We start from the raw sequence: 14,067 nt of genomic DNA, 5'->3' as shown, positions 1-14,067 counted from the left end.
CCCTTTCATGATAAGGTGGGCTATATAGAAGGTCTTTCTAACCACTTTGGCAATGTGATTATCAAAGGAGAGATTACTATCTACGTTGCTCCCCAAATCTCCAATTACTTCTTCCGTACTTAATGGATTACCACCTATGTGGTAATTTGTGGGCACCTTGTTTTTCCCAAAGGGGATGACTATGCACTTTTTAGCATTTAGCTTGAGGCCGTGGCTCTGGCACCAAGCATCCATCTCTGTGAGACCCTTTTGGAGGATGCTTGTGTCAGCTGGAGATTCGATTATGGCCCCCAGTTTGCAGTCCTCTGCGAACTTTGTCAGCCATAATCCCCCCGTGTTAGCCTGAACCTCAGAGAAGTATATACTGAATAAGAGAGGTCCCAGAACTGAGCCCCTGTTGGACGTCACTTGTAACTGGTTTGGATTCGGACATGGCACCTGTGATTCTGACCATGTGGGTTCTATCTCTGAGCCAGTTTGCAACCCATCTTGTGATATAGGGGTTGATATTTAAGCTGGTAAGCTTATTTATGATGCCCGAGTGGGGTATTGTGTCGAAGGCTTTTGCAAGGTCCAGGTAGGCTGTGTGGACTACCTTGCCATCATCTATGGCTTTGGTAACTGTTTCAAAGAAATCAACTAGGTTTAAGAGGCAAGATCTGCCCTTAACAAAGCCAAATTGGGTAGGGTCCAGTGTCTGGAGGCTCCCAATGTCTTTGTTTATGAGTTCCATGATAATACGCTCCATAGCTTTGCAGACCAGACTAGTCAGGCTTATGGGGCGATAGTTTCCGGAGTCCGTTGTGGCACCACCTTTGTGGAGTGGGACCACTGTAGCTGTACGCCATTCTTTGGGTTAGGCATTTGTCCTTTGGGGCGGAAGGGGGGGGAGAAGTTTGCGCTGAATCTGTCTGCCAGGATGTTGGCTATGTCTGTAGGTTCGGTATATTTTGTACCGTTATGCAACAATTCAGAGCATATCTGGGAGTTTCCGCCCATGTTCCTGACATAACTAAAGATGGCCTTGTGATTATCTTTAGTGTCTAGGGCAATTTTTCTTTCGAAGCTGGCCTTTGATGATTTTATGAGGGGTCGAAGTTTCTTGCTAATACTGATCAGAGATGCCTTCCCTTTTTGGGATTTTGCTCTGTCATGTAGTAGTTTCTTCCTTCTGTTGTATAGCTTATTTATGGCCGGAGTCCACCAGACCGGTCTCCTGTTTTTGGAGGAGTGAGTCTTGGTTTTATTTGGGATAGCACGATCCATGCATTTCTGCAGGTGCTCATAGAATGCATTTGTAAAGGATTCTGCGGAATGGGCTCTATTATCCTCTGGCCCAGGGGCTTTGAAGGATTCCACCTCAGTCTTGAGAAGTGCAAAGTTGGCTTTTGAGAAATTCTTTACAGTGATTTTCTTGGCTGGGGGTGGGGACGGGATATGGATGTCCAGGGAAATTTGTTTATGGTCTGATCTTACCAATGAGGGGTTTACCTCTGGTGTGGAACATAAGAGTCCCCATGTTGGTGATGACCAGGTCCAATATGTTGTTCTCTCTTGTGGGAGTGGTGACCAGTTGTTCCATTGCGTTTAAAAATTCAAGGAACCGTTGGGCGAGGGTGTTTGGGCTTGAGTAGTTTTCCCAGTCCATGCTTGGGTAGTTGAAGTCACCCAATAACATAGTGTTTGGAGAGACCTTCATATTCTCCAGTGTTCTCAGAAATGCCAAGTGGGGTTCCTGTAATAGGGAGGGGTGTTCTGTAGCAGGCTACAAACTGAAAGGCAGTTTTGCCCGCTGTTAGTTGCACATGGATGGTTTCCGATGCTTCGTGCAGTGCCACTAACCTGGAGGTGTAGGTATCTTTGATGAATATAGATACCCCCCCTCCTTTTGTGCTTCGGTCCGAGTTTTGGGGCCAAAACGCATGGTATGAGTTATAACCTGGTAGTGCTGGGGTGCTCTCAGGAGCCTTGAACCAAGTTTCTGTTACTGCACAGACATCGATTTTTTTTCCATACGGAGGAGAGCCTCGAGTGCGTGTATCTTGAGGTTTAGACTTCTGGCATTGAGTAGCATTACCTTTAGTTTTTTTATCCTCTGGTTGTCTACGGAGGTGGGTTTGTCCTTTGAGCCTTGCCTAAAAAAGGCACTATGGGGGTGACAAGAGCCTTGGCCAGTATACGAAAGCCTAAGGGTGACAGGTGCAAGCCGTCCCTAGTGAAGCAACATGGCTTGTCGAGCATGTCATCCCAGGCTGACAGACACTGGATCCCCTTTGAATGACACCAATACTTTAGCCAGTTGTTGAAACTGATCATTTTGTCTTTATATTGTGGCATCATTCTTGGTGAGGGCAAGATGCTACTCAAGGTCAGTCAGGATCATACCAGCCTGGGCTATACATGGTCAGAGAGCTCCTCTGTCTCTTTTCATGTAGTCCAGGGAGGTACGTCTCAGGTCATGGTCTTGAATGCCAGGGTTATCTGAGTTAAATACATGAGCACTGAGAAGTCCCTCATATATATTATAGTATGTAAAGATGGTATCTGAGACTAGAGCACTAATGGTGCTGAAACTCGTCTGAAAGCTGTCATGGTGTGCATCACATAGTGGACCCATTATCATATATACAGTTCAGTAGCAGATCAGCAGTACTGTAGATAGGTGAACTGAACCAACAGTTCCACTTTTCAGTTATAATCTAGTTACAACAATATCGAGAGCACAGTATCGGTGAAGATTACATGGAAAGAATAACAGTATTAGGCAGAAATTTTTAGCAATAATATTAAAACAAGTAAATTAAAAGTAATACTGACACATACATTTACCATATTCACAGTGCACAATATAAACGATTCATCATTTTGTTTAGTATCGTTCATACACAATATAGGCATCTTACAAGCATAAAGCTTGTATGCATTATTTTCATGGGGAAATATGTGGACTATTGCGAGCTATTTATGACGGGATGCTTGTTTTGTGCTTTTATATCGTACTGTGCTGCTTGCTGAGGTAATTTTTTGACGTTCTGTAATTTTCTGCAAGCACTATTACTAGCTGAAGCTGTTGCAGATCCATTATAGGTTCATACTAGGCTATCTGCCCTAGGGCATTTACAAGCCTAGCCAGAGTGTATTTGGCTTTCGCCACCCATTTTAAAATGAATTTTGCTATGCCCTTTTTCGAGGTTAGTATACTGTGCATCTGTCTAACAGTGACACAGAAGTGATACCCGGAGTAAATCTACGATCTCCCATCCACTCATCAGAATTCCTCTTGAGAGTCAATGAGGGACTCTGCCTAACCTGGACTGGGATTTTATTCCAGAGTGAAGGGAGCCTCTGGGTTATGAATCTGTCCCTCCAGCATGTCCTATTTATTTCACTGCTGAGGTTCAAGTCTCTCGAGCGCGTAGCTCGATGGGATTTGGATTTTCTGAGGTGCAGCATGTCCATTAATTCCGGGTTGGACATGGCTTTATATGTCAGGCACAGATCGCCTTTGAGCAGGCGGTATGCCACTGAGTAGAGCTGGAGTTTCTTTAACCGGGCAGCATATGGCATCTGTTTGAGCCCTTTGATCCTCTTGGGGAGGTACTTTTGGGGACTTTCCAGTTGCTGCAGGTGTCTGGTAAGGTACATCCCAAAAGGGACATTGTACTCAATTATGGGCCTGATGAGGGATGAGTAAAGAGGCACAATGACCTCCCCTGATCTAGATGTGAATCCCTTCATGATTAGGTGGGCTATATAAAATGATTTTCTAACCACTTTGGCCACGTGGTTGTCGAATGAGAGATTGCTATCAACTTGGGTCCCCAGGTCCCTAATTACTTCTTCTGTACTTAACGGATTACCATCTATGTGGTAATTTGTGGGCACTTTGTTTTTGCCGAAGGGGATGACTATACACTTTTTGGTGTTTAGCTTGAGGCCATGGCTCTGGCACCAGTTGTCTGTTTCTATGAGGCCCTTTTGAAGGATGCTTGTGTCGGCTGGAGAGTCGATTATGGCACCCAGTTTGCAGTCATCTGCGAACTTGGTCATCCACAGTCCTTCCATGCCTGTACCTCTGAGAAATATATACTGAACAAGAGAGGTCCCAGGACTGAGCCTTGTGGGACACCACTTGTAACTGGTTTGGAGTCCGACATGGCTCCAGCAAGTCTAACCATGTGGGTTCTGTCCTTGAGCCAGTTTGCAGCCCATCTAGTGACATAGGGGTTTATATTTAAGCTGGTGAGCTTATCTATAATGCCCGAGTGGGGTATTGTATCGAAGGCTTTTGCGAGGTCCAGGTAGGCTGTGTGGACCCCCTTCCCCTCGTCAATGGCCTTGGTGACGGTTTCAAAGAAATCAACCAGGTTTAAGAGGCAGGATCTGCCCTTAACAAAGCCGAACTGGGTAGGATCCAGTGTCTGTAGGTCCCCAATATCTTTATTTATGAGGTCCATGATGATCCTTTCCATAGCTTTGCAGACCAAGCTAGTCAGGCTTATGGGGTGATAGTTTCCAGGATCCGTTGAGGCACCACCTTTGTGGAGAGGGACCACTGTTGCTGTATGCCCCTCTTTGGGTACATATCCTGTAGTAAGGCTGAGATTGAACAGTAATTTTATGTTTGGGTTTAGTTCTTCTTGGAGTTCATGTAGGATGCAGCCCGGGACACCGTCTGGTCCCATTGATGCTGTGTTTTTTGCTTTGGAGAGGGTGGCTCTTACCTGAGCATCTGAGATGTCGGGGGGCAGCACTCTGCTGGGATAAATATTTGCCCTTTTGGTGGGGAAGTGGGAAGTTTGCGCTGAACCTGTCAGCTAGGATGTTGGCAATGTCTGTGGGTTCGGTGTATTTTTGTCATTTTGGACTAATTCTGAGCATATCTGGGGAATTCCCACCCAGGTTTCTAACATAACTAAAGAAAGCCTTGTGATTATCCTTAGTGTCCTGTGCAACTTTCTCTCGAAGCTGGCTTTAGACGATTTTATGAGTGCCCGTAGTTGTTTGCTAATACCGATCAGAGATGCCTTCCCTTTTTGGGATTTTGCTGTATCGTGTAGTAGTTTCCTCCTCCTTTTGTATAGTTTGTTTATGGCTGGGGTCCACCAGACAGGACGCCTGCTTTTGGAGGATTGGGTCTTGGTTTTGTTTGGGATTGCATGATCCACGCATTCCGGAAGGTGTTCATAGAATGCATTTATAAAGGATTCTGCGGTCTGGGCCGTATTTTCCACAGGCCCGGGGGCTTTGAAGGATTCCACCTCGGTTTTGAGGAGTGTGAAATTTGCTTTAGAGAAGTTTTTCACTGTGGTTTTCTGGGCAGGGGCTGGGGTTGGGATGTGAATATCTAGTGAGATTAGTTTATGGTCTGATCTTACCAGTGAGGGATACACTTCTGGTCTGGAGCATAGAGTCCCCATGTTGGTGATGATCAGGTCCATTATGTTTTCCCCTCTTGTGGGAGTGGTAACAAGCTGTTCCATAGCATTTGAGTTTATAAATTCTAGGAACCTTTGGGCTAGGGTGTTGGAGCTAGAGTAATGCTCCCAGTCTGTGTTTGGGTAGTTGAAGTCGCCCAATATAATGGTGTTTGGAGAGACCTTCATATTTTCCAGTGTTCTCAGGAAGGCTGAGTGGGGTTCCTGGGTTTGGGAGGGTGGTCTGTAGCAAGCTGTAAACTGGAAGGCAGTTTTACCCACTGTTAGTTGCACATGGATAGTCTCTGATGCTTCGTGCTGTGCCACCAACCTGGAGGTGTGGGTATCTTTGACGAATATTTTTTTTTTTATCTTTGACGAATATTGATACTCCCCCCTCTTTTTGTGGTTCGGTCCAAGTTTTGGGGCCAAAAAACATGGTATGAGGTATAACCTGGTAGTGCTGGGGTGCTCTCGGGAGCCTTGAACCAGGTTTCTGTTACTGAACAGATATCGATGTTCTCCATGCTAAGGAGAGTTTTGAGTGCATGCATCTTGAAGTTTAGACTTCTGACATTGAGTAGCATTGCTCTTAGTTTCTTATCCCTTATATTTTCCTTTCACCATAACAGGGAATTTCCTCTCGGCCTATGTAGGTTTAAAAGCATTATGTACAGGGTTGCAGGCAGTATGGCTGTAAATATGGTGTTTGTTTCCTCCCCATGAACGTTAACCCCAGTCTGGCTTTCATGTCTCTGATGAACAGAGGCTGTCAGTAAGAAAAATGTTTTCCAGTTAGCATCCCCCCCCACTCCACAAATTCCTTGGCTACCTCCTTACTGTCGTAGTCCCCCTTCCTGAGTCATTCTGGGACAAATTGGGTTGGGGTGCATGGCTAAGCTTGTAAAGGCCTTAGTGGTCATTAGTTTAGTAACAACCTTCTTCTACTTTTGGCTTTTCCCGGTTAGGGGGTTGCCACAGCGGATCATCTGTCCGCTCATGATTGGCAGTGGAGTTATACGGTGTTGAGTTGCCAGCCCGGCGCCCTACCTTCCACAGAAGGTGCACACACTCACACCTAGGGCCAATTTAGAGTGTCCAGTCCACCTACTGCATGTCTTTGGGATGTGGGAGGAAACCGGAGCACCTGGAGGAAATCCACGCGAACACAGGGAGGTCATGCAGACTCCGCACAGAAGGCACCCCAGCCAAGAATCGAACCGGAGAACCTCTTGCTGTTAACCTATAATCAGCTACATGGTTAAACCAAATTCTTTCAGTCTTTTAGTAACTTCCACTGTTTGAAGTGTTACTAAGTTGCCCTACGTGAATGGGATAACTGTATACTGAATTCCACCTCTATATTGTTCAGGCAACAGATAATCCCTTTGTTGTCATGGCCTTCTTACTGGTAGTAAATTGTCATTTTTGATGGAACTGATAATTTGGTTAGAGAAAGCAAATATTTTTGCTTACCATTCTTAATTACATATGTTTATATGTGTAAATTATATTAAAAAAGCTGTATAAACTTAAATGCCTTAAAACAATACATCTTTTTCATATGCCCTTAATTTTCAGTTATATTTGCTTGTGAAAGATTGAAAGCAGTCAAATGTTACATTATATTGTTCTCATTCTTTTTAGTTAACCTTTGCCAGATTTTACTTGCCTAATTTTGTTCCTGAAGCAGAGAAAGTAATTTACCTGGATGACGATGTTATTGTTCAAGGTAATAGCAGCCACCTTTTCTTTACTTTTTAATGAGACTTATTTGATTTTAAACCTCAGTTTTTGCATGAAATGTTTAAAGTTAACTTGGATAAAAGTGACCAAACATTGAGACCTGTCTTCTAGTTTTGTTGGATAATTATTTGTGACTAGTTTTGACCTGCTAATTAGTGTTGCTTATCTGTAGAGTTTTCTTGAATGTTACACTATTGTGGGACAGATGAATTTGTCAGTGGATGTAACATGGATTCCCTGCATTGCTGTTTAGATGCATACATGGAGTATCGTTTTAGACTATAGAAAATTACCTTCAGTCATAAAGAAATACATATTTGTTGGTAACTGTTGTTAACATGCATCTTGGGCTGTTTTGCAGCTTTTCCTTCAAAACAACAATCTTTAACTGTACTCAAAAAATGTATTAAAAATAGCTTTTTGCATTTTTATGACATTAACGTCTTCCACAAAACATCTGCCTTTTAACTTCTAACCAGAAACACCAAGACTTCTTTGAAGCAAAGGTGTTCTCTTCAATTGATATCCGTTTACTAGGTGTGCATGGTGCATTAGTAGCATCTGTTAGAGCTGCTTACTTTGTTATTTTGAAATTATGTGACTAAAGAGGAAGTCCTTGGGCTGGTTATAGCTTAGTTGAGTTGCACTACATGGATCTCAATTACTTTGAAAACTTAAGTTATTCATCACTGCTACAGAAGAACAGTAATAGATATGTGCTATATATTTTTTTTCATTTGCATACATTATAAATATTTTATTTTTTTAAAACAACTGTCCCAAGCCCGGATAAATGGGGAGGGTTGTGTCAGGAAGGGCATCCGGCGTAAAATTTTGCCAAATCACACATGCAGAAAACAGTACAGAAATACATACCGGATTGGTCGAGGCCCGGGTTAATGACGACTGCCACCAGTACTGTTAGCCAACAGGGTGCTGGCGGAAATTGGGCTACTGTTGGCCGAAGGAGGAGAAGAGGGGGAAGGCATGCCCGAAGGCAGATAAAGTCTAGGACTGTGACAGTGAGGGTCGGAACTTTGAATATTGGCAGTATGACTGGTATAGGGAGAGAGCTAGCTGATGTGATGGATCGAAGGAAGGTTGGTATATTGTGTGTTCAAGAGACCAGATGGAAGGGGAGCAAGGCTTGGTGTATCAGAGGCAGTTTCAAATTGTTTTATCATGGTGTGGATGGGAGGAGAAATGGCGTAGGCATTATCCTGAAGGAACAGTATGCTAAGAGTGTTTTGGAGGTGAAAAGAGTGTTGGATAGAGTGATGTTTATGAAGCTGGAAATTGATGGTGTAGTGATGAATGTTTAGTGCATATGCTCCACAAGTTGGGTGTGCGATGGATGAGAAAGAAAACTTTTGGAGTGAGTTGGATGAAGTGGTGATGACTCTACCCAAGGATGAGACTGGTGATTGGAGCAGATTTCAATGGGCATGTTGGTGAAGGGAACAGAGGGGATGAGGAAGTGATGGGTAGGTATGGTGTTAAGCAAAGGAATGCAGAAGGTCAGATGGTAGTGGATTTTGCAAAAAGGATGGACATGGCTGTGATGAATACGTATTTTAACAAGAGGGAGGAGCATAGGGTGACATACAAGAGTGGAGGAAGATGCACACAGGTGGATTATATCTAATGTAGAAGGGCCAGTCTGAAGGAGATTGGAGACTGTAAAGTGGTGGCAGGGGAAAGTGTAGTTAGGCAGCATAGGATGGTGGTTTGCAGGATGACATTGGTGATCAAGAAGAGGAGGATGAGTGTGAGAGCAGCACCAAGGATCAAATGGTGGAAATTGAAAAAGGATAATTGTGAGGTGATGTTCAGGGAAGAGTTAAGACAGGCACTGGGTGGCAGTGAAGAGTTACCAAATAGCTGGGTAACTACAGCAGAGCTAGTAAGAGAGATGGCTAGAAAGGTGCTTGGTGTGACATCTGGAAAGAGGAAGGAGGACAAGGAGACCTGGTGGTGGAATGAAGAAGTACAGGAGAGTATACAGAGAAAGAGGTTGGCAAAGAAGTGGGATTGTCAAAGAGATGAAGAAGGTAGACTAGTATAAGGAGATGAGGTGCATGGCAAAGAGAGAGGTGGCGAAGGCTAAGGATAAGGCATATGAAGAGTTGTATAAAAGGTTGGACACTAAGGAGGGAGAAAAGGGCCTGTACCGATTGGCTAGACAGAGGGGCCACGCTAGTAAAGATGTGCAGCAGATAAGGGTGATAAAGGATAATGAGGGAAACGTACTCACAAGCGAGGAGAGTGTGTTGAGCAGATGGAAAGAGTACTTTGAGGGGTTGATGAATGAAGAGAATGAGAGGGAGAGAAGGTTGGATATTGTGCGGATAGTGAATAATGAAGTGCAGTGGATTAGCAAGGAGGGGAAGTAAGGATGGCTATGAAGAGGATGAAGAACGGAAAGGCTATTGGTCCAGATGACATACCTGTGGAAGCATGGAGGTGTTTAGGTGAAATGGCAGTGGAGTTTTTAACCAGATTGTTTAATGAAATCTGCTTAATGAAATCTTGGTAAGTGAGAGGATGCCTGAGGAATGGAGAAAACGTGTTTTGGTACCGATTTTTAAGAATAAGGGTGATGTGCAGAGCTGTAGTAACTACAGAGGGATTAAACTGATCAGTCACAGCATGAAGTTATGGGAAAGAGTAGTGGAAGCTAGGTTAAGAAGGGAGGTGATGATTAGTGATCAGCAGTGTGGTTTCATGCCAGGAAAGAGCACTACAGATGCGATGTTTGCTCTGAGTGTTGATGGAGAAGTACAGAGAAGGTCAGAAGGATGTTGCATTGTGTCTTTGTGGATTTAGAGAAAGCATATGACAGGGTGCCTAGAGAGGAGTCGTGGTATTGTATGAGGAAGTCAGGAGTGTCAGAGAAGTATGTAAGAGTGGTACAGGATATGTACGAGGGTAGTGGGACAGCGTGAGGTCTGCGGTGGGAGTGACAGATGTGTTTAAGGTGGAGGTGGGATTACATCAAGGATCAGCTTTGAGCCCTTTCTTATTTGCAGTGGTGATGGACAGGTTGACATACGAGATCAGACAGGAGTTCCCGTGGACTATGATGTTTGCAGATGATATTATGATCTGTAGTGAGAGTAGGGAACAGGTGGAGGAGACCCTGGACAGGTGGAGATATGCTCTAGAGAGAAGAGGAATGAAGGTCAGCAGGACTAAGACAGAATATATGTGTGTGAATGAGAGGGAGGATAGAGGAATGGTAAGGATGCAGGGAGTAAAGGTGGCGAAGGTGGATGAGTTTAAGTACTTGGGATCAACAGTTCAGAGTAATGGTGAGTGTGAAAGAGAAGTGAAGAAGAGAGTACAGGCAAGATGGAGTGAGTGGAGCAGAGTGTCAGGAGTGATTTGTGACAGACTAGTACCAGTAAGAGTGAAAGGGAAGGTCTACAAGAGAGTAGTGAGACCAGCTATGTTATATGGGTTGGAGACAGTGGCACTGACAAAAAGGCAGGAGTCTGAGCTTGATGTGGCAGAATTAAAGATGTTAAGATTTGCACTGGGTGTGACGAGGGTGGACAGAGTTAGGAATACGTATATTAGAGGGTCAGCCCAGGTTGGAAGGTTTGGAGGCAAAGCCAGAGAGGCAAGATTACGTTGGTTTGGACATGTGCTGAAGTGGGATGCAGAGTATATTGGGAAAAAGATGCTAAAGATGAAGCTGCCAGGTAACAGGAAAAGAGTAAGGCCTAAGATGAGGTTTATGGATGTGGTGAGAGAGGACATGCAGGTGGATGGTGTGACAGAGCAAGATGCAGAGGACAGGAAGAAATGGAAACAGTTGACCTGCTGTGGCGACCCCAAACAGGAGCAGCTGAAAGAAGAAGGAAGAACTGTCATTCAGTCCAACATTATACAAACTGTTCAATTCCTGCCTTCCCTTAAACCTCACTCCTTCTGCTGAACATTATTCTGCATGTATTCATTCCACAAATTCCATTTTTGTATGCAGTTTGCTTCCCTTTTCTAAAGATCCCACTTCCCAGTTTTCATCACCTTTATTTATTTCTTGACATTTCATTACCAGGAAAGTCTGGCTGGGTAGGAGCCCATTTTCAGAGGAGGCCTGGGGAGAAAAGCTCCAAAGTATTACAAAACGTATGAACAATAATTTTATACAGCTTAAATAATTATATCAAATTAGACATATGAGAATGTTGTTTTAGATACAAGTTATATGATAAAGATTTAATAGGTAGAGAAAATGTAGCCACTTTATAGAGAAATTAAAGGTAAGCTAATATAATAGGAATTGTAGGTTTATATTTTGATTTCCATTTTCTAGTATTTTATTTTGCAGGCAGTAGAATTAAACTTAATAAGACCTTACTGTGTCTGGACAATTTGGATCCTGTATCCTAACCTGAGAGAATAATCTCCATAGTTACAGCAATTTGCTCCCCTAATATTTCGGATTGAGTGTTCTGTAGGGATTTTTTAAAATCTGTCAACTGATTTTACTACCAAAAACATATTCCTGTTACCTCTTTCTTCCCAGTTACACTTCCAACATTTGCTATGTACTTGAGGGCAAATTCTTTTAAGTCTGTTTCTGATGTAAAAATACTTGGGCAAATGCTTCAAAAATCCTAAACAGTCTTGACTTGGTCATTTGGTGAGCCATGCGTATGTCCTACCATTGTTTCATTGTAAGTTGTTTTTCCAGTCTCTCTTCCAGTCTTTTCTAACCTACTCTGATTTTTATAGTTATCATGCAGTATTTTATATGACATAATAATTCCTTTTTTACCGTCCTTGTTCTACTGGGAGGCTCAACTTATGCCACTCCACCCTTGCCCTCTTTCTCCTCCCAATAAGTTCCTTCAACTCTTTATTAAAAATCAGCCACAACTTTTTTCTGGTTGATAAAATATACCTGATCTCATTTTCCCTGCTTGTATCTTACTATCCATATCTATAAACCAGAGCTTTCGATTTCCCAGTTGTGTTCTGTTTTGTTCAGTCTCTTCCCACATATCCTTAGCCATAACAGAAGCCTTGATAATCCATACGCCCAAGTATTTCATCTTATTTTCTCCTCATAAATATAGGTTTGTTGAACAACTCTTGGGTTGGGTGCATAATTTATGACTATAGCCCTTGTTTTATCTCTCTTAATTTTATATCCCAAAAAAGTTTTGAAAATGTTCCACAGTACAGAAATGTCTTTTTCTGGATTTATCAAGTACAAAATAATGTATGCAAAAAAGGGATCTCTTCTTGATTACCTTACCAGTTATATGCTTGAATTTGAGTCCTTTATTTTCTTTGCCAGTGGCTCTAAATTTTAAGAAATAAAGGAGAAAGAAGACACAGCTGCCTGATTCCTCTGTTCAAATACAACTTGTTGGAGAGGAAATTTCATTCTTTAATTATTGCCTACAGTTCTTAATATATCCTCTTAATTAACCATATTATTGCATCCTTAATCAGAATAGTTTCCGGCTTACTCCAAATGATTTCTTTCCATCAAAAGCTACCAGCAACAGTGGTATGTTCTTAATTCTGCTTCCCTCTGGATCATCATTGCTTTATTAATGTTATTAAATGGTTGCTGACCTCCACTAAACCACATTGGTCCACATTTGTCCGTTGTGGCAATACCTTTGCCATTTTCTTAGTATAGATGTAAACACTTTATAGTAATCATGGTTTAAAAGTGAAATGGGTGTATATGAAGCCAGATCTGACTGTCACTTAATGGTTAGAAGACAAAAAGACCATATTGTACCAAAGAGTTGGTAGTCCTAATGTTAAAACTAAGTGTGAAAAGAAATAAAATACCCTTAATATTAAGAGCAGCTAAGTAGAGCTATTACAGTACATAAATATGTTATTTGCATTGTACATGTTACAAATATGGCTATATACCTTAATGAGCAACTAGAGAGAGAGAGGTATGGGTTAACAATCAACAGCAAATAAGAATATTGGCTACAGTACAGTGTACATTATTACCATTCGTTACTAGGTGTACACCATTCATAGGTGAGTGATGTGGCTGCTGTAGGTGGGGTAAGAGGGATGCAAGGAGCAGTTTAAAGGTACAGATGAAAGGTGGTAAGGAGTTGCTTGGCTACTGAATTTTAAGAGAGGAGAGTAGATTGTAAACTATACTAGAATGGCTGTAAAGAGATACAGATATATTGAGTTGAAAGAAGAATATAGTGAAGTAAGTTTAATGAGGTGTGTGGGACAGAGGGTTCAGGTTATGACTGTACTAGATAAGTGAATAGCTTAAGTGCTGCCAAAACTGATAGATATAGATCAGTGTGGTTTTGTGTAGGGGCAACAAACATTTGGCAATATTAACAGACTTATGATCTAAAGAGAAGCAGAGTCCTATAAGACCCTGTTGTGGTAGTGGGTCTTGATGCAGAAAAAGCATTCAGTAAAGTTGGCTCAGATTTTATAAGTAGGGCTATGACAGCATTTGCTTGTTCTGATAGAGTGAATGGGGTTAATTAAGAAGATATATGAAGGAGTAGAGGTGAGAATCGAGGTGGGAGAGTTCCGTACTCACAATGTGGGTTTGATAGAGGAACGTGGCATGTCCTCTTTCTACTTTGTTTTGCTTTACACTTGGAGCCATTGGCAAAGAAAATAGAGGACTTGCAAATTCAGGGATTTAGTACTAGTATGATATTCAAGAAAAAATAACCATATTTATAGATATTATTTGGTATTTGATAAATCTATATAAGGGTATTTCATTGTTGGGAACATTTTGAAACAGTTTCAGTTTTTTCAGGATATAAATGAAGGTAAGTTCCCACATATGAATTGGTTCAGTAATACCCGTATTTATGGGGACATAAGATGAAGTATCTAGATGTTAGCTAAGGGAGTATGGAACAGATTAAACAAA

At 42.3% G+C, this 14,067-nt stretch overlaps 1 protein-coding gene across 1 annotated transcript in view; it reads left to right on the top strand.

Annotated features, from left to right (window-relative positions):
- Positions 1–14,067, top strand: part of GLT8D1 (glycosyltransferase 8 domain containing 1) — a gene marked incomplete in the record, with an annotated part of 740,524 nt that overhangs the window by 332,968 nt on the left and 393,489 nt on the right. The window contains 1 exon segment of the mRNA XM_044078879.1: positions 7,065–7,149. Coding sequence (XP_043934814.1) covers positions 7,065–7,149 — 85 coding nt within the window.

The sequence above is a fragment of the Protopterus annectens genome, chromosome 7.part1 (assembly GCF_019279795.1).
Source record: "Protopterus annectens isolate FY-2018-M chromosome 7.part1, PAN1.0, whole genome shotgun sequence".
Classification (NCBI taxonomy): domain Eukaryota; kingdom Metazoa; phylum Chordata; order Ceratodontiformes; family Protopteridae; genus Protopterus; species Protopterus annectens.
This window is presented reverse-complemented; position numbering and strand designations above follow the sequence as displayed.